The 25151-nt window shown below is 39.8% G+C and overlaps 1 protein-coding gene across 1 annotated transcript in view; it reads left to right on the forward strand.

The window, feature by feature from the left end:
* Positions 1–25151, forward strand: part of TLL1 (tolloid like 1) — a 255849-nt gene that overhangs the window by 166551 nt on the left and 64147 nt on the right. The window contains 3 exon segments of the mRNA XM_053595813.1: positions 19647–19749; positions 22015–22131; positions 23570–23715. Of these exon segments, the coding sequence (XP_053451788.1) occupies positions 19647–19749; positions 22015–22131; positions 23570–23715 (366 nt within the window).

Here is a 25151-nt window from a genome sequence, read left to right on the forward strand (position 1 = left end):
TGGGTAAATGACCCAGTAGCGGGGTTGCTGATTCAGACTGTGGGTCTACTTCTAGTTCTCTGTGGTATTTGCATACTACTTTCCACAGAGGCTGGACTAGTTTGCAGCCCCACCAACAGGGTATCAAGTGTTCTTCCCTCTGCATCCTGGCCAGCACTTGCTGTTTGGGGATTTTGTGATGAGCCTTCTTCCTGGATCAGGTGATCCTCACTGTGGTGTTGATTTTCATTTCTCCCGGAGTCAGGCGATTCCTCACTGAGTTTTGATTTGAATTTCTTCCTGGGTCAGGTGATCCTCACTGAGTTTTGATTTGCATTTCTCCCTGGGTCATGTGATTCCACACTGACCTTTGATTTGCATTTCTCCCTGGGTCAGGTGATTCCTCACTGTGTGTTGATTTGCATTTCTCCCTGGGTCAGGTGATCCTCACTGAGTTTTGATTTGCATTTCTCCCTGGGTCAGTTGATTCCTCACTGAGTTTTGATTTGCATTTCTCCCTGGGTCAGGTGATCCTCACTGTGGTGTTGATTTGCATTTCTCCCTGGGTCAGGTGATCCTCACTGAGTTTTGATTTGCATTTCTCCCTGGGTCAGGTGATTCCTCACTGTGGTGTTGATTTGCATTTCTCCCTGGGTCAGGTGATTCCTCACTGTGTGTTGATTTGCATTTCTCCCTGGGTCAGGTGATCCTCACTGTGGTGTTGATTTGCATTTCTCCCTGGGTCAGGTGATCCTCACTGAGTTTTGATTTGCATTTCTCCCTGGGTCAGGTGATTCCTCACTGAGTTTTGATTTGCATTTCTCCCTGGGTCAGTTGATTCCTCACTGAGTTTTGATTTGCATTTCTCCCTGGGTCAGGTGATTCCTCATTGTGGTGTTGATTTGCATTTCTCCCTGGGTCAGGTGATCCTCACTGTGGTATTGATTTGCATTGCTCCCTGGGTCAGGTGATCCTCACTGACTTTTGATTTCCATTTCTCCCTGGGTCAGGTGATTCCTCAGTGAGTTTTGATTTCCATTTCTCCCTCGGTGGGGTGATTCCTCACTGTGGTGTTGATTTTCATTTCTCCCTGGGTCAGGTGATTCCTCACTGTGGTGTTGATTTCCATTTCTCCCTGGGTCAGGTGATTCCTCACTGTGGTGTTGATTTCCATTTCTCCTTGGGTCAGGTGATTCCTCACTGTGGTGTTGATTTGCATTTCTCCCTGGGTCAGGTGATTCCTCACTGTGGTGTTGATTTGCATTTCTCCCTGGGTCAGGTGATTCCTCACTGTGGTGTTGATTTCCATTTCTCGCTGGGTCAGGTGATTCCTCAGTGAGTTTTGATTTCCATTTCTCCCTGGGTGGGGTGATTCCTCACTGTGGTGTTGATTTCCATCTCTCCCTGGGTCAGGTGATTCCTCACTGTGGTGTTGATTTGCATTTCTCCCTGGGTCAGGTGATCCTCACTGTGGTGTTGATTAGCATTGCTCCCTGGGTCAGGTGATCCTCACTGACTTTTGATTTCCATTTCTCCCTGTGTCAGGTGATTCCTCAGTGAGTTTTGATTTCCATTTCTCCCTGGGTCGGGTGATTCCTCACTGTGGTGTTGATTTGCATTTCTCCCTTGGTCAGGTGATCCTCACTGTGGTGTTGATTTCCATTTCTCCCTGGGTCAGGTGGTTCCTCAGTGAGTTTTGATTTGCATTTTCCCAGAGATGCTGCTCATATCTCCTTCCTTGGCGATTTGTCTGTCTTCTTTTGAAAAGCTTCTGTTTGTGTCTTTTGCCCCTCTTTTTATGGAATTGTTTTTTCTTCTGATTTTCCTAAGTTCTTTGTAGACCCTGATTATTATCCTTTATCATGTGTATAACATGTAAATATTTTCTACCATTCTGTGGGTTGTCCGTTTACTCTGTTGATTGTGTCCTTGGCCGTGTAGAAGGCTTTTAATTTAAGTCCCATTTCTTGATTTTTGTTATTGTTGCAATTGTCTTTGAGGTCTTGAATTCTTTGCCTAGGGCTGTATCTAATGACTCAAATTAGTTTTAGTGTATGGTCAGAGGTAGGGAGTCTGTTCCTAATTTTTCTTTTTTAATTCTCTGTATTCAAACTCTCTTTGCTAGCTGTGTGAGTAAGTTTCTTTATATTTATTTATTTTTATTTTTTATTTCAGAGTTATTACAGGGGCATACATATTTTGGTCACATAATATACATTTGTACATTTTGAATTGATTTTGTAAGTGTGCCTTTTACCCAGAATGTGTGCCCTGAACCCATTAGCTTGTGTACCTCACTCCTATGCCCCCCCTTCTATTTGATTTCCATTGAGTTTTATTTTCATAAGTACACACAAGCGTTAATTACTAGTTCCAATTCACTGTTGAGTACATATACCGCGTTTCTTTTTCCATTCTTGCAATACTTCACTTAGATATGGCAGTTCTCAACCTGTGGGTTGTGACCCACAGGAATTGTATTAAAGGGTCGTGGCATTAGGAAGGTTGAGAACCCTGACTTAGAAGAACGGTCTCCATTTCTATTAAAGTTGTTACACAAGATACTAGGTTGCCATTTTCATGGCTGAGTGGGACTCCATGGGATACGGATATCACATTTTAGGAATCCATTCATGATTGCTGGGCACTTAGTTTTGTTTCCGTGAGTTCGCAATTGTGAATTGTGCTGGCAAAAACATCTCAAGTGCAAGTATCTTTCTGATAAAATATCTTTTTCCTTTTTCCTGTGGGAGGCCTGCTTGTGCTTTTAGAGATACGTCCATACTACTTTCCCTAGAGATTGTGCTAGTTCACAGTCTCGCCAACAGTGAGGGAATCTCCCTTTCTCTCCACAGGAGTACCCAGGGATTCCGTTTCAGTCTTTTACATGTGGCTATTCAGTTTTTCCAGTGCCATTTATTAAATAGGGATTCTTTTCCCCAGTGTATGTTGTTCTCTGCTTTGTCAAAATCAGACCTAATGGGTATAGTCACATTTTTAACTCTGACTCAAACTGTACAAAAGCAATTGATGGGTCAAAACATTTGTACCCCTGAAAAATTCTGAAATAATACGAAATAAATAAGACATAGAATTTTGTATGGGTATATAATACTGTAATTATTTTTTAAATGAAGATTTATATAATCTCCCTCTTCTATTAAGCATGATTTTGACATAAACTGTTGTATAAATAACTTTCTAAACTTATGTGATATTTTTGGTAACTGAGAAAGGTTTGACAAAAAGGTGTGTTAGTCAAATTAGAGCATATTATTACCAAACAATTGTGATATACCTGGTGTGTATTAATTCTCACAAAGCTCTAAGGTATTCTGACAATTCTAATGATAGAAAGCGGTAAGGTATGATGCCATTAGACATTTTCAATCTATTGTGAAGAAACCCAAGTTCCCCTAAATGATAATCAGTATGTTTGGTTATTATGATAGAAGATGAAAACAATTGCCTATGAAAATTGAGAATATTATATTGAGGCTCGGCACCTGTAGCTCAGCAGCTAGGGCACCAGCCATGTGCACTGGAGCTGGTGAGTTCGAACACAGCCTGGGGCCTGCCAAACAACAAGGACAATTACAATGAAAAAAAAAAATAGCTGGACGTTGTGGCGGGTGCCTATAGTCCCAGCTACTCGGGAGGCTGAGGAAAGAGAATCACTTGAGCCCAAGAGTTTGAGGTTGCTATGAGCTGTGACGCCACTACACTCTACCTAGGGTGGCATAGTGAGACTCTGTCTCAAAAAAAGAAAAATTATATTGAGCAAATATGTGTGTTTTTGCTTTGTTTCTTGAATAGTTTTATTGAGTCATAATTTATATATCAAAGTATTACTCATTTTTTTTTTTTTTTTTTGGTAGAGACAGAGTCTCACTGTACCGCCCTCGGGTAGAGTGCCATGACGTCACACGGCTCACAGCAACCTCTAACTCTTGGGCTTACGCGATTCTCTTGCCTCAGCCTCCCGAGCAGCTGGGACTACAGGCGCCCGCCACAATGCCCGGCTATTTTTTTGTTGCAGTTTGGCCGGGGCTGGGCCTGAACCCCCCACCCTCGGTGTATAAGGCCGGCGCCCTACTCACTGAACCACAGGCACCGCCCAAAGTATTACTCATTTAAGTGTACAATTGAATGTTTTTTTTTGTGGTAAGACATTTAAAATTTGCTCTTATTTATTTTGAAATATACCCTTGCATTGTGCACATTAGGCCTCCCTCCTCCCATCAATTGCACATAAAATTTACACAATTATACAAACATCACCACCCATTTTTTTCTGTCATCCAAAAACGATCTTTTGTGCTCGTTTTCATCAGTTCTCATTCTTATACAAGCCCCAGGCTACCACTGATCTGTCTTTAAAATGTCACTTCTGGACATTTCTTATTAACACAGCCAAATGGCATGCAGATTTCTGGGTCTTTGGTGTACTCTGATGCTGCTGGGTGGAATGTTAGAGGATGGTCGTCAGACTAAGGTGGTTAGTGGTGAGGGCTGCTGTATCTGCGTCGAGTCTCTGCCTACCTATTCTGTTGATATTGAGACTCCAGCAGTGTAGACTTCTGCTTTGACCATTGAACTGTGCAATTATCTCCCTCTTCAATCCTGTCAACTTTTTCTTTCATGTTTTAGATATTGGATGTTAAGTACTTTTGTATTTGTAAATGTTATATTAATTTTTAAAAAGTTATCTAGGAAAAAAATTTAAAACAGCAGTTCTGAACCTGTGGGTCGTGACCTACAGGAACTGTATTAAAGGGTTGCAGCATTAGAAGGTTGAGAACCACTGATTTAAAAGATGATAAATTATGAGAGCAAGTTTATAGCTCTACGTGCTTTTTAGAAGAAAATCTTATATGCCAGATGTCTGTCATAAAAATATATTTAAAAAAGAAAATGTTATAGAATGTTTGGGAAAGTTTAGGAACAAGATTAGTCAAATTGAATCAGCTCATAACTGTCAGTGCCACTGTGGCACCCTGTCACGTCATGAATAAAAACAGTCAGGACACGGATTTAGAAGTATTTGCTTGCAAGAGGTGGGCTTCCCATAGGGTGCAGGGAGAGCCTCGAGTAACCTCTGCTATGGCCTTTTATTGGAGCATAATACAACAGGTGTGGGGGGCCCACGCACAAGGACTGTCTGCTTAATGATCGCTTTGTGCTCTTTCCCCACGGGCTCAACTCCCACCCTCTTGCACCGCAAATGTCCAAGTTTCAACACCTGCTTGCTAATGAGTAACCCATCTGTTTTTTTTGAGACAGAGCCTCAAGCTGTCACCCTGTGTAGAGTACCATGGCATCACAGGTCACAGCAACCTGCCTCTGCCTCCCAAGTAGCTGGGACTACAGGCACCTGTCACAATGCCCGGCTACTTTTTGGTTGCAGCCGTCATTGTTTGGCCGGCCTGGGCTGGATTTGAACCCACCAGCTCAGATGTATGTGGCTGGTGCCTTAGCCGCTTGAACCGCAGGCATGGAGCCTGAGTGACCCATGTTATCTCATTAACGCATGCAGTTGCTTGAGGGCTTGTCTCGAGGCCACAAAACATCTCCATGCTGGCTAGGAGATTGTCCTGCTCCCATCCACTCCCGTAAGAACTGGTGACTGCTTCTACAAGCCTGGTGCTTAGTCTCCTATACATAACAGTAAGATAGGGAAAAAAAGCTTCTCCTATCCAGTTGTAATACCCACATCATTAGCTTGCAAAGTCAGTTCACTTTTATTTTATGTATAGTTACCAATAAAGCTATATTTTCCAAAATATTGCTAACAAGAAGAACGCAAAAAAAATCTAGAATCTTTTCTGTTATTTTAAAATATTATTTGTGATGGTTAGTAAATAAATTGGATTGTTGTAAGTGGCCAGTGAATAATAGTAACTCATTTTCATCCCTTGTATCTTTGTTATTGTCTTCTTTCTAATATTTGGGTTCATACTGCTGTTTTTCTTGTTTTGTTTAGTTTTGTTTTTTGGTAACTTCTGAAATTGGAAATTTAACACATTAGTTTCAAGCAGGCACTTAGGCTGTAATTTTCCACTAAGAAACACTTTATCTGGCGTCCACCATCTCAGCATGTAGTATTTTTGTTATTTTTCAATTCTAATCCTTTTTTATTCTGTCTTTTATTATTTTCTTAACGCACATGTTTTCTTCAAGAAATGTGTTTTTCTTCTTTGCAAAGATTAGGTTATTTCTTCATTGATTCTGTTCTTACTGTTCTCTCCTTTATGACGATCTGCTTGATGTCAGTTTTCAAAACAACTTGAGGCTGGAATGACCTTGGAAGTTACCCATTTCATAGAGGTTTCTGCCAGAGTAATCAGGCAAGAAAAGGAAATCAAGGTGATCCACATGGGGATCTAAAAATCCCCTAAAACTTCAACCAGGTGACTCAGGAATGAGAAATACACTATAGAGAATTTATGAATAGCAAAATTAAAAAGTCTAGGACACAGTGAGGTCATTGCATTTAACCATTGCCGAAAACATATTTTTAGAGCAAAGTTTACTCTTTCTAAATCTGCAAAAAATGGTGTTGGTATTTTAATGGGAATTTCATTGAGTCAGTAAATGACCTTGATGGTGCAGCCATTTTGATGAGGTTGATTCTGCTGGTTTGTGAGCAGGGCGTAGACTCCTCTGGTCTGTGAGCAGGGCGTAGACTCCGCTGGTCTGTGAGCAGGGCGTAGACTCCCCTGGTCTGTGAGCAGGGCGTGTACTCTGCTGGTCCGTGAGCAGGGCATAGACTCCCTTGGTCCGTGAGCAGGGTATAGACTCTGCTGGTCCGTGAGCAGGGCGTAGAGGCCACTGGTCTGTGAGCAGGGCATATACTCCCCTGGTCCGTGAGCAGGGCGTAGACTCCCCTGGTCCGTGAGCAGGGCATGTACTCTGCTGGTCCGTGAGCAGGGCATAGACTCCCTTGGTCCGTGAGCAGGGTATAGACTCTGCTGGTCCGTGAGCAGGGCGTAGAGGCCACTGGTCTGTGAGCAGGGCATAGACTCCCCTGGTCCGTGAGCAGGGCGTAGACTCCATTGGTCTGTGAGCAGGGTGTAAACTCTGCTGCTCTGTGAGCAGGGCGTAGACTCCACTGGTCTGTGAGCAGGGTGTAGACTCCACTGGTCTGTGAGCAGGGTGTAAACTGTGCTGCTCTGTGAGCAGGGCGTAGACTCCACTGGTCTGTGAGCAGGGTGTAAACTCTGCTGCTCTGTGAGCAGGGTGTAGACTCCACTGGTCTGTGAGCAGGGTGTAAACTGTGCTGCTCTGTGAGCAGGGCATGGACTCCACTGGTCTGTGAGCAGGGTGTAGACTCTGCTGCTCTGTGAGCGGGGCGTACACTCCACTGATCTGTGAGTAGGGTGTATTCTTCCATCCGTTTACATCCTCTGCCGTTTTCTTTCCTCGGTGTTTCATAATCCTCCCCATGGAGCATCTTTCACCTCCTTTCTTAAGTATATTCCAAGATGTTTTTTTTTCTCTGTTGCTACTGTGAAAGGTATTATGTCTTTGATTTGATTCTCAGCTTCAGTAGTGTCAGGATTTATGAAAGCTACTGATTTGTGTATGTTGATTTTGTAACCTTAGACTTTGCTGAATTTACTGTATTAGTTTTTGTGTCTGCTCGATCTATCAAATAGAAAGGATGCTAATATTTTTTACTTTTAGTAGATTTGTTAATTCTCTTTACACTCTTGTAAATTTTTGTTTTATATATTTTATACTATATCATTATATAAATAAATGTTTAGAATATTACATCTCCCTCAGGGATTAAACTGTTAACATCATATAGTGAATCTCTTTATCTTTGGTTGTGATTTAGCTTAAACTCTATTTTGTCTGATATTAATAAAGCTACACTTTCTTTTGATTAATATTTTTTCCTAGTGTATCTTTGTTCTGCTTTACACATTCAATCACTTTCAGATCTTTTGTTTCAGGGGTGTCTCTTTTAGACCACGTACAATTCAGTTTATTTTTTATTTAATCCATGATGGCAGGTTTTGTCTTTAACTAGTGTGTTTATTATGGTTATAGCTATTGTGGATGTTGATGTATTAGCTTAACTAGAGTGGTCATTGTGGTTATAGCTATTGTGGATGTTAATGTGTTAGTTTTTCCTGTCTGCATTTCATATGCCCCTTCTTTTTATTTTTTTTTTTGAGACAGTTTTACTGTGTCACCCTCTGTAGAGTGCTGTACTGTCACAGCTCACAGCATCCTCAAACTCTTGGGCTTTAAGTGATTCTCTTGTCTCATCCTCCCAAATAGCTGGGACTATAGGTGCCTGCCACAATGCCCGGCTATTTATTTATTGTTGTTGTTGTTGTTGTCATTGCTGTTTGTCAGGCCCGGATTGGGTTCGAATCTGCTAGCCCTGGTGTATGTGGTTGGTGCCTCAGCCACTAAGCTACAGGCACCAAGCCTGTCCCCTCTTTTTTTGTTCTATTTGTCTGCTTATATATTGAATTATGTTTATTTTTTCTTATTTTTTTCTCTACTGGTTTTTTTTTTTTTTTTTTTTGTCTCACTTTATGGCCCTCAGTAGAGTGCCATGGCATCACACAGCTCACAGCAACCTCCAGCTCCTGGGCTTAAGCGATTCTCTTGCCTCAGCCTCCCAAGCAGCTGGGACCACAGGCACCCGCCACAGTGCCCAGCCATTTTTTGGTTGCAGTTCAACCGGGGCCGGGTTTGAACCCGCCACCCTCGGTATATGGGGCCGGCGCCTTACCAACTGAGCCACAGGCACCACCCTTCTCTACTGGTTTTAAAATTGTTAAGTGTATATTCTATTATTTTGTACCCTCTCCCTACTAGCTATTGTTCTTAACAAAGTTATATTTAATTAGTATTGGTATCTTCTCCCCAATCCATAAAAGGATCCTAGAACATTTATTTAAAGTTTATCCCCGTGTTAAATGTTTCTTTTTCGTTTGTTAAATGTTATTTTATATTTTTGTTCATACCTGCTTTTTCCATCACACAAAAGAAATATTGTTTTTTGGACTTAGCATTTACTTTATGATGTAGAAATATTTACTAAGTTTTTTTTTTTGAGGTGAAAAACATAACATTTATCATCTTAACCATTTTTAAGTATCCAGTTCAATAGTGTTAAGTATATTCATGCGAAAGCAACCGTGTGAGAGATCCCCAGAACTTTTTCATCTTGTAAAACTGAAACTCTATACTCGTTAAACAGCAAATTTACTTTTCTCCCCTCCCACAGTACCTGCAAACCATCATTCTCCTTTCTGTCTCTATGAATTTGAGAGATCTCATGTCATTAGAACCTCTCAGGGTTTGTTCTTTTGTGATTGGTTCATTTCACTGAGAGTAGTGTCCTCAGAATTCACTCAGAATTCACCCACATTTGCTCACTTTTTGAAAGCAGAATGATGTTCCACTATGTGCACCACACTCTGTTCATCCGTTCACCTGCTGAGGGACAACTGGGCTGCTTCCATCTCTTGGCTGCTGTGAATCTGGCTGTGCACATACCTTTCAGAGAGCAATTCTTTTGGGTATCTACCTAGAAGAGGGATTGCTGGATTATGTGGTAGTTCTATTTTTCATTTTTTGAAGAACCTCCATACTCTTTTTTCATAGTGCTTGCATCATCTTAAAATTTCACCAGGAGTGTGAAGGATTTTACCTTCTCTTCACCCTCACCAACTCTTACTATCTTCTGCTGTTTTGAGTATAGCCATCCTACTGGGTGCAAGGTAGGTGATATCTCACTGCGGTTTAGATTTACATTTTGTTTGGATGATTAGAGAGCACTTTAATGATTAATTGAGCATCTTTGCATATGTTGGTGGCTGTTAGTGTATCGTCTTTGGAGATATGTTTTTCCAAGTTCTTTGCTCATGTTTAAATTATGTTATTTGATACTTTTAGGTGTGGTGGAACTGTACGAATTCTTTATATATTCCAGGTAGTAAGCACCTATCTAAGATATAATTTGGAAATACTTTCTCCCATTCCATAGGTTGTTTTTCTTATTTGTTAATTGTGTCCTTCGATGCACAAAAGTTAAGTTTGACGTCATCCTATCTGTTTCCTATAGTTTGATGTCATATGTTAGAAAACATGGAGACGTCCAGTCTCATGAAGTTTTTTCCTGTATTTTCCGAAGAAGAGTAGATATTACATTTAGATCTCTAATCAACTTTGTGTTAATTTTTAAAAATGGTGTAAGATAATGGTCTATATTTATTCTTTTGCATGAATGTATGTTTTCCCAATACTATTTGTTAAAATTAGATATTTACTAAATATTTTTATTCAGCCAAGCATGGTGGCTCATGTCTGTAATCCTAGCACTCTGGGATCCTGAGGTGGGTGGATTACTTGAGCTCATGAGTTCACAACCAGCCTGAGCAAAATCCAGACCCCATCTCTACTAAAAAAGAAAAAAAACTGAGGCAAGAGGATCACTTGAGCCCAAGAGTTGGAGGTTACTGTAAGCTATGGTGCCACGGCACTCTACTGGGGCAACAGTTTGAGACTCGGTCTCAAAAATAAATAAATAAATAAATAAATAAATAAGTATATAAATATTTGTATTCAATATTCCTTCTCACATCTCATACTTAGATCATGGTTCATTTTGAACTACCTTCAGGTAGTTTATAATTCACATCTCATACTTAGATCATGGTTCATTTTGAATGACCTTCAGGTAGTTTATAATTCAGATATGTTTAATTAGTATTTTTGATGGGTTTGATTCTATTTGAAAACATGTATGATATTTACTTGAATTTATAAAAACATATTTTTACTGAATATAATTGGCTACACAATCAACTTTGTTGTAAATCAAAACTTACAGAAAGACTTTCACTTTAAATGTAGAATATAAAAGTCTGAACACACTATCTAAGAAAATGCCACGAAGGCTATGTTAACCAGTTTGATGAAAATATTTCAAACTGTATATAAAATGAGCACATTGTACCTCATGATTGCATTATTGTACACAGCTATGATTTAATAAAAAATAAAAAAATAAATAGATAGTTCTTAGTGCAGATCCCTAGAAATTAAAGTTCAGAAGTGATGAGCACTACATTTTTGTTGGTGGTGTTTTATGAGACAGGGTCTAACTGTGTTGCCTGGGCTGGAGTGCAGTGGTGTTGTCATAGCTCACTGTGACCTCCAACTCAAGTAATTATCATGCCTCAGTCTCCTCAGCAGCTGGGACTACAGTGGTGTGCAACCACGTCTCCTGAGCTGAACAATCCTTTTGCCTCAACTTTGCAGAATGCTAGGGCTATGGGTTTGAGCCACTGTGCCTGTCTTAAAAGTTTAATTGATATCCATATGAAATAAATGGACAAAGAATTATTCAAAATGATGCTGCTTGAAGGTGATTTCTCTTAGCGGTTTTTAAAATTCTAAAAAAGTGAAATACTTCTCATGTAATGAAATATTTTCTAAGAGCATTGTAAAACACTGTAAAGTTTCCATTTTATGAATAAGTAAAATTCTGGTAGGCACACCTTACACAATGCAAAAAATAAAGCTATAAGCAGCTTCACCGATGAATAGAAACACATAGATGTTATGTAAATCACCAAATTAAATCAAGCTGTATAATTTATAGATCTTGTGGCAATTGCAAGGTCTTCTGATTTCAATACTATGAGAGTACTTAAATCTTGTTGAATATGTTACTTTTTCACGTAATAGGTCAAAATGAAAAAGAAACTGTCTCAAAATCTTCATAAATTCTGGCAGCATTAGAATTCAGTATCCATATTTAATGATAAACAATTCAGTGTATTAAAGTAAAAGAATTTTTTTTGCGATCCAATGAGTATAAAAGGTGACTATTTCGCAGCTGCTCACACTGTACTAGGCGCTGTGCTAAGCTTCTCCAGCCCCACTCAGCACCCCAGGGAGTGCAGTACTCCACTTACCTCTACTTTACTGACAAGGAAATTGAACTTGAGATGGGATTGAGGAAGCTGCCTAGCACCGCACAGCTCACATTTATAGAAGGGCTCATCATTAAATTCTTCATTACTTAGACATAATGTTTTCACTTCTCAAAAATAATAAAAAATTCAACTAAAAAATAAGCAGACTACAGGTGTTCAAATTAAAAAAAAAAAAAGAAACGTAATAGATTTTAGAAAACTGAATGCTTTCCTGGGGGACTAAAATAAACGGAGTGACAGATCCTGCACCAGGATATAAAGATGCAGCATTATAAATTGTCAACTTTTCCCAGGTTAAGGTACAGTAATCCCAAATAAACTTCCAATGGAATTTTGTTTTATGCCCAGATCAGGTTTTTTACAGAATTTATTTTGATAAGAAGTCTGGCATAACCATGACAAATTTGAAAGCAGCGTTAGTGTGGGGAGTGAATTGCTCTTTGTGGTAGTGGAAAAAACTACAAAGCGTCAATAATTCAAATTCTCTGGTTATGTCACAGAGCCTTCTGGATCAATGGTCAAACTAAAAAGGCCAGAATTATGCCTGAGGGCACTAAAGACTTATGTCATGTACTCATTTTTCAAATAAATTGGGAAGGTGAAATTTTTTTCAGTGAGTGACACTGAAATCACTTTTAAGGATTTGTGGAAGATTAAAATTTTCCTTCATATTGCACGTTTTTCTTAAGAAAATGTAAGTGCTTTGTTTTTTATTCTGGAAAAGATATCTTGAGTATATGAACTGAAATGTAAAATAACATTTTTTTTAGATTATTTCCATAAAGTAATTTTTATAAAAAATACAAAAAGCACAAATAAAAATCAAAGTGCAGACCATTACCACACATAAGGCTGGGATGTTACTGGTGCTATTCATACACCAGAACTGTTATAAACAATAAGTGCAGATTGACACCGAGGTAGAAAATGAGTGAGGAGGTGGAAAATTCAATTAAAAGTAGATATTCAATTAAGATATGAAATTGTTTATTCTCACTCTTTATCAGAGAAATGTCATCTGAACCAACAATGATTTGTCATTTATCACCTATCAAATTGGCAAAGATAAAATAGAATGATAATTTCAAGTGATCCTGAAGACACACAGCTTCTCAAAGTAAAAATAGAAATAACCTTTCTGAAGGACATTCGGTAATCTGCATCACATTAAAAGAATATACCTGCACTTTTACTAGAAATTAATTCTACAGCAATTACCTGTGTGTGTGCAAAGATAGCTAAAGAATATTATAAATTTCAGAGTTTGGCCATTATATTTATAATACTAAAAAATTGGGAACAAATTTTGAAAACGGAAAGGAAACACTGATTTGAGAAAATATTTATATAGTGTATCTATATTATCTTTGCTATATATTTCTATAGCAATTAGAAAGGCAGCTCTGAAAAGTCAAAGGCATAAAAGGGCCAATTTTAAAATGATGTATATTTGAGCCAAACTTGTGGAAGATATAATATTCACACCAAAGCAGTGCAGACCTGTGCTCTCACAGATGGCTTCTATTTCTTCTTTGTCCTTAAATTTTCTACAACAGGTGAATGTTATTTTCATGTAGGATAAAAGTATTCTTTTTTTAAAAAAAAATAAGGACATTGTTGTACAATAATGTAATAATGTGAATATACTTAATGCATAGCCCAGTATGCTTAAAATTGGTTAAAATGGTGAATTTGATATTATGTATACTTTACCACAATTCTAAAATTGAGTCGTCAGTTAACATGAATGTGTTTCTTGGACTGAATGCCCCAAGGTGAAGAGAGATTTCTGCTGTCTCTAAAGCTGCTCCTGGCATTGTCCAGAAGGAGCGTGGCTGAGCCCGATGGAAGCACACAGTATTGATCCTCCCATCTCTCAGAATTGATTGACCTTTGGACAAGGGCAGCTTGCCTCTGTCTTGAATAGGCTTAATATCTTCTCTTTATCCAAACAACCCACTTACAAGATACTGTTTGATTTTTTTTTTCTTTCAAATACTTCTTTTCAACCACTCACCTATACACATATGGAGTTGATTCAAATGAGTATTTATGCACTGCTCAAATTTAACAATTACTATATAGATAAAATTTCTGATTCTGTTATAATAGATGTATCTTCTGATGCATGAAATAAATCCTTGATATCAGGAATCATATGAACTTATGGCTCTGTAATATGATGGCCAAACTCTGAAGAATAAGTGAAGAACAAGCTTCCATGGATTCCAGGAAAGCTCAGATCTTGTTGAGAGGTCCCCGTGTGACTGAAGAGGTATCGGCACTTGATGTGGATGGAAAGATGTGAAGAGCTGCAAAGAACAGCAAAGAGAAAACTCAAATCCAGGCAGCATCGTGTATGCCTCCAGTAAAGAAATGGATGCTGAAATTGGGGTGCTTCTTCAGGGCACAACAGGGACAAGTTAGGGATGCCTGGGTGAAAGGTGAGGCGGCACCGTGAGTTACGGCTCTGGAGTCTTTGGTTCTCTGCCTTCATGGGAAGCAGACTTTACTGAGGTCAGCACTGTCACAGATTGTAGGGTGAACTGGGGAGAGTGAAACTAAAAATGTCTTGTAGAACTGCTGCAGTATACCCAGAGAAGAATTATGGCCAGAATTGACAATGAGAAAAGAAACGGGGACGTTTTTAAGGATATTGCTGGATATCATTTATATAAGTTGGCAATTAACTGGATAGAGGGTGGGGTGGGAATTAAGGAAAGAGACATGTCTAGTCCATTCATGCTTCTACAACAAAATAACTTAGAGTGGGTAATTTATAAACAACAAAAATTTATTTTTCATAGTTTTTAAAGGCTGGGAATTCCAAGGTCAAGGTGCTGGTTGACATGGTGTCTGGTGAGAGCTTGCTCCTGCCTCCAAAATGGCACTGTCTTGCTGCGCTCTCATGTGGCTAAAGGGACAGAAGGGACAAAGGGACCTGGGGTTTGACCTAGCTCCTTTAAGCCCTTTTCTAAGGGCACTAATCCCATCCACAGGGGCCCCACCCTCATGGAATCCCAGTAGTCACCTCCCAGTAGTCACCTCTTAATACCTTCATCCTAAGGTTTAAACTTCAAAATAACAGTCAAGCCATAGCAAGAAGTATTAAAAAAAAAAAAAAAAAGTTCCAGTGAATTGCAGGCAGTGTCAAATCCAAGCTTCAAAATTTAGATGTTACTGAAAACGTTTAAGCATAAAAGTTATTTTAATAGCATAATGCAACTCGTTTTTCAGTCATCAAAGTTAATCCTTGTTGTTAATTAGGGCTTGTGTGATGTCACACAGCTTGTCTGTTGTGAGATGAACCAATGCCCTGAGGTCTCCACCCTTCTCAGACTTTCCATCCCTCTCTCTCCCGTGTAGATTTTCCCAGGGGACTTTAAGATCAAATGTATATTTTTATGTTTCCCAGCACAAATGGATTCAGGAAATTAGATTAATGCTTTTATTTATTTTATACATTCTTTCAGGGTTTGTGTTAAGAGGGGTGTCTGAATGTATGCCATGGAAAAAATAATGATAATATGTGAGTGTCTTAATGGTACTTGAGGATTACCTGAGTCTTTTTCTATACATCTTCCAATTAAATTCTTGAGATTTAATTCTGGTCAGATAAGGCTGACCTGGTAATTTCCCATTTACCATAAAAATACTCAACCTCAGGACGTTTCAATGAACTAGCAGAGAACCAGAACCTGAACCCGGCCTTGTGGCTCCCTCAGGAACAGCTTGTAACATGTTAGAAAAGTTGTGATTTTTCTTTTCCTTTAACATAACACAACTTCAGAACTGAACAACAGACCTTAATGATCAACTATTCCAGGGATGGGCAAATTTTTCTGGAAAGGACGAGTAGTAATATTTTTACCTTTGCAGGTTGCAAAGTATTTATTTGTCACCAATACTCATTTCTAACAATGCGGAATGCAGTCAAGCAGGACGGTAAAGGCGTGGCACCTAGAGAGCTTTATTTATAGAAACAGGCTGCAGGCAGAACTCAGCTCACTGGCTATTGTTTATTGACCCTTCGTCTACTCTCTCGGAACCTTATTTCTGAGAAATTAGGGCGACTCTAGAAAATGTATTAGATTTGCCCAGGCTGCTTCTGGCAGGAGCCCAGCTATCTATTTTATCTAGCAGCTTTTGATTTTAGTATCTCTCTCTGAAGAGCCATTTAATATTGTCAGTCTCATGGCAATGGTTGTTCGTCCTCAGCACTGTAAGGTGCAAATGTTGTTCTAATTGGCCCTTGGATAGAGCTCATGGATGTGTTTGGGTAGTCACTACCATCCTGACTGTGCTGGAAAAGCTCACTGATTCTGTCTTCCTCTGGAGACTTGCAGACATCCAGTCCCCTGAACTGCTGACCCGCCTTTAAGCTTCTTCACTCTGCAGCATTGTAAAACAAAGTGTTTAATACGCAAACCTGGCGAAAAACTGCATCAACTTAATATTGTAACAAGGACTCCTAGCAGGTCCCAGAAAACTCAGAATTGTTCCCTCAACCTCATGTTCCGAGGGAACTATGATTAATTTTAGATTGATGCTTATGCTTACCATAAAAAATAAGGTATTTATATAACTGTGTTATGTAGTTTGCATTTTCTCATCTTTGGGAAAATATACAATATGTTTACATACAATGACATAATAATATAAAACAGCTAAATATTTTCCAAGTGCTTTTGATTTGTAATATGAGTGTGGATTCTGCTGGCAACTTTAGTCATAGGCCAGGGTTTTACTTCTGTAGTCAGAGCTCTAAGATTTGATTTTAGAAAACCTATCTTTATTACATTTTCTGCTTCTAAAAGGACTCTGTGTTTCATATTAATGTCAGGCCAGTTGTGCTTCTCCATGGTGCTTGGAGTTTAAACTACAAGATTAAAAACAAGAGAGAAAAATTTTCTGTTTAGAGTTATCCCCCTTCATCTCTTTGTGAGAGTGTGTGTGTTCCAAGACTTCAAATATTAACCATTTGTTAGCAATCCAACTGCATTATTTTTAGTTTAGGATGAAATCTGATAATACATGTACTTTTTTTTTGAGACAGAGTCTCACTTTGTCACCCTGGGTAGAGTGCAGTGGCATCACAGCTCACAGCAACCTCAAACTCTTGGGCTTAAGTGATTCATTTGCCTCAGCCTCTCAAGTAGCTGGGACTACAGGCACCTGCCACAGTGCTCAGCTAGTTTTAGAGACGAGGTCTCGCTGTAGCTCAGGCTGGTCTCAAACCCGTGAGCTCAGGCAATCCACCTGCCTTGGCTGAGAGTGCTTGGTATTACAGGCGTGAGCCACTGCACCTGGCCCCAACATACTTCTAATTATTAAGCTGGCATTTTTTTCCTTTTCAAGGAAGAAGTCAAAAATATTTGGACATCATTATAAAAGTCCCCTTTACATCCCAATGGGAAGCCACAAATAATAAACCTTGAGGTCTCTGTGTTTCTATTTTAGTTTTGCTGTCTTTGCTGTAATGAACGAGTTCAGGTATGATCATATAGAATTGAACGCCTAGTGGCTGCTGTTAAAAAAACACAAAGTGCCTAGTGGCTAGAAACATCAGGTAGTAGTAGTGTGTGTATTTGTAGCAGACTTAAAGTAAACACAAAGTTAAGGGGAAAGGCCAGAAATTATTTCCCAAATATATCCCATGTATAATCTAATGTTGCATTGGTATGCAAAGATGGAGAATAAAATGTTTTAGGAACTTCATTAAAATAATTTAGATACTAAATTAAGTGGATTATTGGAAAAGAAAGAAAAGAATGATCAGTTTTTTGCTCTTGGATAGAGCAACGATTTGGAAACTTTTGTAAACATTTTTTGAAAAGACTTGGAACATTAAAATTAGGTGAAGAAAAAGAAAAACAAAGAAGAAAAGCCACAAACAAGGAAGACAAAAAATAAGTGAACTCACAAACAAAATCAAATTCTGCCACAACTTAATGTATGACTTTTAGGAAACAGTGCTTTATCTTACCGTTCACAGATTTCATCCCTGCTAATCAATAAAGTACATGTTAGTTGTATGCACACTGGAGCTGACTTTAGAGTATGGTTTGATCAGTGATCATTGTGCTACCTGGATAAAAAAAGCCATGGAAAGTCTCTGTAATTATACTGTGTTTTCCTTTTGGGAAAGATGCAGACAGTTCAGCATTCATTTGCCCAACTTTGTGCTTGATTTTCTGTTAAATACTGCGCTCAAAGAAGGGGGAAGCCTGTGTTTCCCAGCTGGAGTTGGTGGCACCTCTTTGGAATGCGGATTGCGGGCTGAATTAGGAGAGGTGCTTTTGCTCTCCCTCCCCCCCTTTTTATTCTCCCTTTTTTTCCTTTCTTCCTTCTTTTGTTATTCCTTGTGAGTTCTCTTCCATTCATCTCTTTGCATCTTCCAAAAGCTTTCTTTGAATATTGTCCAGAGCTATAGTTTGTAAGAGCGTTTCAAATGCTCACGATTTCTTGCTTTTGACCAAAGTCCATGTCAGTTTTTAGAGTAACAAGCAGGTTCACCATGAACTTTAAGTGTCTCAGATATTTTAAGCAGAATAGAGTTAGAATGAGTTCTTGAATAAAAACAAAGTTAACTGTATTTCACTGCATCAGGTAAGAGCCTTCCTCATGATAGTTTGGCTCTACTTTTGGTGTGTGAGCCATTAAAAAAAAAAGAAGTTAATTATTTGAAAAGTAGAGTCCTTTTATAAAATAATAAGAAAGTTGTCTTTCCTAGAATTATTCTTGAAATATTTTTACAAAAGCAGCATCACTCTAAAACAAAGTACAGAGTAAGAGGTGATGTACAAAATCTTCTGTCTTGAAAGGTCTTTGAAAACATATCCTTGGATCTAAAGAAGCATAGTGACATCTGTCTTTGATTATTGCTGGATGTATAAATTTGAATTGTCAGGGCTGTATTTAAAACATGTCAACACACACAATGATATTATGTTCTGGGAACATGGCACAAGGTGGTTATTTTTAACATAATTGCTGTCTGGTTGTCCTTTAAATAATTTTTTTTTTTTTTTTTTAGAGACAGTTTCACTTTATCGCCCTCGGTAGAGTGCTGTGGTGTCACAGCTCACTGCAACCTCCAACTTTTGGGCTTAGGCGATTCTCTTGCCTTAGCCTTCTCTTGCCTCAGCCTCCTGGGTAGCTGGGACTATAGGCACCCACCACAACATCTGGCTATTTTTTTTGTTGCAGTTTGGCTGGGGCTGGGTTTGAACCCAACACCCTAGGTATATGGGGCTGGTGCCCTACCCATTGAGCCATAGGTGCTGCCCCTTTAAATAAATTATTAAGGAAATGAAATTCATGGAAAAAATTGGGAGTCTTCATGGTTCAAATCATGTTTACTTTAGGAAGATTCAAAATAAACTATTTGAATAAAGTTGTTTGCATTATAATTGTTCAAATGAACTTTACAGAAACTCTGGTTTAATTGCTGAATTGTTCGGTTTGTTCAGTGATTAGCATTGCATGTTGACTGACCTTGTTAAACACTAAAGAAAAGGAGAAAGTATGATTTTGAGATGTTTAAGGAAAAATGTGAGGGCGACGTCAATGTAGAAAAAGAACCAGGCGCTGCTACGTGTTCCTTGTGCACCTGCAATCCTCACCTCCAGGAGTCAGGTCTCCAAGGGCAAGTGCCGTCATTTTTATTTTGTGGTGTTTTCCTCCTTTTTGCAGATTGTTCTAAATTTCACCACAATGGACCTCTACAAGAGCAGTCTGTGCTGGTATGACTACATTGAAGTGCGAGACGGCTACTGGAGGAAATCGCCTCTCCTGGGTAAGAGGCCCCTCACCTCTGTTCTGTCCAAAGACGATTTGATTCTTTCAAGAATCATCTTAAAATTAAAAACTGTTTGTGATCAGTATCATTTCTATTTAATTACACTTTCTTGAACCATACCAAAATACTCAAAGGCAAATAGATAACTTCAATTGATTGACTGATGAATTGATTTAAGGTAGCTTAAATTAAGAGGTGGGTGCACATGTGTGGACGTGATGATTGAGGACCGCTTTCTCAGGTATTACCATGACTACTCATGGTGTTTCTGTATTTTTAATTTAAGAATCATGGTATTCATTTTTAAAAGTTCAGTAAATTGTGCCTGTGGACGTCATGTGTGTGTGTTTTAGTTTGGTTTGGTTCTTTGGTAAGGCAGCAGGGTGTGAGCTGTTGGGTACGAGTTTGGTGGCCGGCCTCCCCTGCCAACCATATTCGCTCTTGCCAGAGACATCACGGTCAGCTGCTCGCAGAGTGTGTTGTGGCTTAGAAGGGGCATTTGTAGTTTGAGTCATAAATTGTGGCCCAGATTTTGGTGCTGATGAGAGTCTGCTGCCGACGTTTAACCCCAGGCCGCTGTCAGCTGACACACAGGAGCACTGTGGCCGTGTTTTACTTACAGGTGGGAGCTGCTGCGAGCATCTACACTGAGTTGACCTTTTTGTTTTTTGAAATTGTGATCTTTTCTTTATTTTTAGAAGTAACCTTGCTCAGTTGTGTTTATGTGCTGTATAGACCTTTCTTTTAACATCTGAAACCTGCTGAATGAACACTGTTGTATTAAAAGCGAAAGAGGCCTTAGTAAATCCAAGAACTCTGTACAAATGTTTAAAAATAAGGAAAAGTGAATCATTAAATTAATGTAATTTGGAGGAAAATGTTGTCTTCTGCATTTAGTTTCGTAGCCTAGATGAAGCAATTTGCTATATGTGTACACGCTTGTGCAGTCCAAAGAAAATATTTCATTAATTTCATACTGGAGAATGAAATGTAAAGCCAAAATGTAGGAAACATGTTCTCTGAGAGCAGTGTCAGCATTACAGGGCTTAACGGATAGTGGTCTATCAAGGTGACTCTGTGATCACGGAGAAAAGCTTTTCCCACTATTTCTTCTAACAGCTGGCTCCAGAAAGCACAGCCTTCAGCTTGGCATCATCAGAATCACTTGGAAAGCTGTTAGAATCATAGCAACGTGGGTCCCACTCCAGATTCTCTGAATGAGAGACTGCATTTTAATAGGCTTCCTGGAAATTTAGACGCACGTCACAGTTTAAGAAGCACTGCTCTGTGCTGCACACCTCCAGTTTGCTCACACTTTAGGAAGGTCTTTATTCACTCTTTAGCTACTAATATGAATGTGTTTTATGCACGTTGGCTACTATTTTTTTAATATAATAAAACTATGTGCGTCATCTCCAGGACACACAAAAAATGGATAAGGATATGTTTGTAGGATTATTCCATGAGCATTGTCGGCATTTAACCGTTCTGTCATGTGAAAGCTTAAGGCATACACAGAGACATACAAGAGAAATAACTGTTTTGTGGGGAAAGGGGAGCAAAGGAAGAAAAGGCATGCGTTACCGTGTTGGTGTGCTCTTACACTTCCCTGCGGATACAGAATCAGGAGAAATCGGAACTCACACTCTAGTCTCGGGGACCGTTCACTTTTCTGCCTGTTGCACGGCCATTCATACTTTACAGATGAGATGTGATGTGTGCAGTAGTAAGAGACTCGGGGACTTGGGGGAGCTTGGGCTTTCCTGAAGCGTCAGCCCTGAACCAGGCTAGACCAGGAACTCCACTTGGAGCTGAGAGCCCCTGCTGACCAAGACTCTCCCCTGCTGATGACCAGGCTAACAGCTTGAAGCCATTTCCCAGGGCAACTGGCACCTTTCTCTGTTCCCTGTGTCATGAGACCTCGACGTGTCCTGGGACCCTTCACTGTGCTTTTGGAGATTGTCATCTGAATTCTCATGGAGTAATGGTGCTCACACCAGTCAGTAAATCTGAGGCTGATGGTTAAAAGTAGATATGAAAAGGTAAATAAATAAACAAATAAATAAAAGTAGATATGAAAAGATTGCTCTATTCACCTGCCATTATTAAGTGAGTATTAAGGTGTAGTTATGGCTCTAATCACTTGGAATAGAACTATGAACCAAATTGTTCATGTATATTATTTGTAGCTAGTGTGAAAAGCAAATAGAATATAGAGTTATATTTAGGAGTCTCTCTTTATATTTTTAAAATTTCTTTTAGGTAGATTCTGTGGGGACAAAGTTCCTGAGGTTCTTACCTCTACAGACAGCAGAATGTGGATTGAGTTTCGCAGCAGCAGCAATTGGGTAGGAAAAGGCTTTGCGGCTGTCTATGAAGGCAAGTGCCCTGGAGTTGCGGGAGTGGCCCCATCTTAGACCTCCTCACAGATACGTCCTTCCTTTCAATTTCATTACAATGGTGTTGTGACTGTATTTTAAAATTATGATATTTTCTGAATCTTTCTTATAAGATTCATGAGGATAATTTCAATAAAAATACTTGGTACATTGAAACTGCAGGAATAAGCGATTTTACAGTATCAGTGATGTAGTAACACTTAAATGTGTGCAGGAATGTGTTGGGAAAAGCAAATGGCTTGGGAGTTCTTCAACTTCGTTTCATGATGGAATTAAATTATGAGGAAATTATCATTTTCCTTTGTGCTGATTTTGTGTCTGTTTAGTCCCCGTGTTCCTGAAATGCTCTACTATAAGGAGCTGCATGGGGTGGTTGTGCACATTTCTGGACCATCCTTTATGTCTAAAGAAAAGAGTCGCATTCAAGGAAGCACTTACTGATTCTTTGTTCTACGCCTCCCTAAAACAATAAACCCACACTGCTTCCTGGCTTTTAAAAAGCTCCTTTCTTACCAGGCTGTGGGTGGAAGAGACCCAGTACAGGAGCGTAGGTAATTTTGAAGACAGACGATTTCTGCTTCCAGTAAACTTTCAAATGAACGGAAGCATTTTGCTTCAGAGATTAATGGCAGAGCAGTGCAGAGGATTGTGGGGAGGTTGGGGGGTTGGGTGGAGGTGGGGGGGTTTGTGCAGACACGGAGCACGGGACACGGGGTGGGGGTGCAGACTCTGAGCACGGGACACTTCTTGCTGCCGGAGACTCTGTGTGCTGTGCTCTGGGTGAAGCTTCTCTTCTGCGGGCTCTTTTACCTGTGGTCAAATTACCAAAGGAGGAAACAGTTCAGGGACTCACAGAACAAACTCACCAACAAGAAATGTGCAAAATTGCTGAGGGTTGGGTGGAGGTGGGGGGGTTTGTGCAGACACGGAGCACGGGACACGGGGTGGGGGTGCAGACTCTGAGCACGGGACACTTCTTGCTGCCGGAGACTCTGTGTGCTGTGCTCTGGGTGAAGCTTCTCTTCTGCGGGCTCTTTTACCTGTGGTCAAATTACCAAAGGAGGAAACAGTTCAGGGACTCACAGAACAAACTCACCAACAAGAAATGTGCAAAATTGCTGAGGGTTTTAATAGTTAAAAAAATACTAAAATGCCTTTTTTGTTAATGTGTGACATAACAGTAATTAAAATCATGTTTTCCTTGGCTGACTATTACCTAACGTTTATAGTTAAGTGACTTAAGTTTTTTTGCCATCTAAATACCTGCAACAGAGCAGTCAGCCAGCTTTGATGGTTGTAACCGGGTCTTTGTGTACTCAGCTAATGGAACTGAACTTATATATTCCCTTAGAAGAAAACGAGAAAGTGGAAAGTGGTGTGTCTAGGTTTACTTATATGCTTATTTCTGCTTTCTTCAGCGATCTGTGGAGGTGAGATTCGTAAAAACGAAGGACAGATCCAGTCCCCTAATTATCCAGATGACTATCGCCCGATGAAAGAATGTGTGTGGAAAATAACGGTGTTGGAGGGCTACCACGTGGGGCTGACTTTTCAGGCCTTTGAGGTAAAATCCTTTAGGCCGTCTTTGTAAGCATATTCTCCGTAACCGACAGTGGCTTTTAAGAGAATCCTCATTAAACTGGCAAGGAAGCAAAGAGCCAACCTTTTAATCAGTGAAGAAACAAAGGATCACCTATAAAATGTAACATCAAGAGCAAAAGGATTTTTTTTCTTTTCCTCTTGTTGCAGACATTTTCAAGAAGATTAAAGTGAGTTTACATTATCTGTGCTATTTAATAGAATGTTTGAAGTGTTCACAATGGTTTCTTTGACAAATGCATAGGCTTGTTCCACAAAACTGCTTGGAGGGTCCATTAAATAATTGAGTCTTTACTTCTAAACAAAGAGGTTAAAAGGCAGACAAGGTTTGTTGTCAAGAGAATAATCCTTCTTTCACCTCTTTTTTTTTTTTTTTTTTTTCAGTCACACAGATAATTGTTTCTATCAAAAACAGAGATTCAGGTATTCTTAGGAACTTTTGACTTTCCCAAAGATACTTATCAGGGAGATTGCACATGGTTGCGTGACTAAACCAAGTGTGGGAAGAAGCCAGAGGCGGCCCGTCTGAATTTTGGATCAAAGTCCAGGCCCAAAACTATTAACGTGGCTAATAAATCAGTTTTGTGGGACAAGAGGAGCTGAGTTAGGAATTAGAAGCCAAGAAATGGGGAAATCTGTTAGGAACTTCAGAGCATGTTTAAGACAGAGTCAGTCTAGAAAACAGGGTCAAAGAGAAGCGGGAAGAAACAGATGGCTGATAGGTCCTGGTGCGAGTTCAAGTTCAGGTGCTGTAATTGTAGATTGTTCCATCATTGTCTAGAAGGTTGGTTCCCTGTCCAGGCAGTCAGAAAGCAGTAAAGTCCTGTCCCTGCCACGGGGTGCTCACCGCTGAGTGCAGTGAGCATGGGCCTGTCCTGTGCCCACAGGTGCCACAGGGAATCCAGGTGAGGCCAGCCAGTGCAGAGCCGCTACCCTCACCCTGCAACTGTGGACTCTGCTCCTGTGCTCCTGGCCTGCCCTCTGGCACGTGCCGTCTAGCTCCCCAGACACACTGCCTGTGTTACGGAAGGTAGATAATTTCTGCTGTGATGTGATGTGTTCACCCCGTGGCTCTGCACCCTGCTCTTGGCCCTACCCTCTCGGGTGTGTGCTGGCTAGCTCCCCAGACACAGTCCCTTTGTTGTGGGAGTTATCTGCTTTCTGCTGTGATATGATGTGTTATGATGCTGTCTTTTATGTTCCTGACCATTGAGATTTTTTTTTTTTGATTCACAGTTGAATTCTGTTCTTTTAATGGATCGATATCATTGCAAATATTCTTCAGATAGGCCAGTTTATTGTTAGCAGTGAAGTAATATTGGGTAGAAAAATTTCACACACAAGTTAGATGAAAGCAACTGGTTCACAGAAAACTTTTCTACCCAGTGGCCCTAATACCTG

The sequence above is a fragment of the Nycticebus coucang genome, chromosome 6 (assembly GCF_027406575.1).
Source record: "Nycticebus coucang isolate mNycCou1 chromosome 6, mNycCou1.pri, whole genome shotgun sequence".
Taxonomy (NCBI): Eukaryota; Metazoa; Chordata; class Mammalia; order Primates; family Lorisidae; genus Nycticebus; species Nycticebus coucang.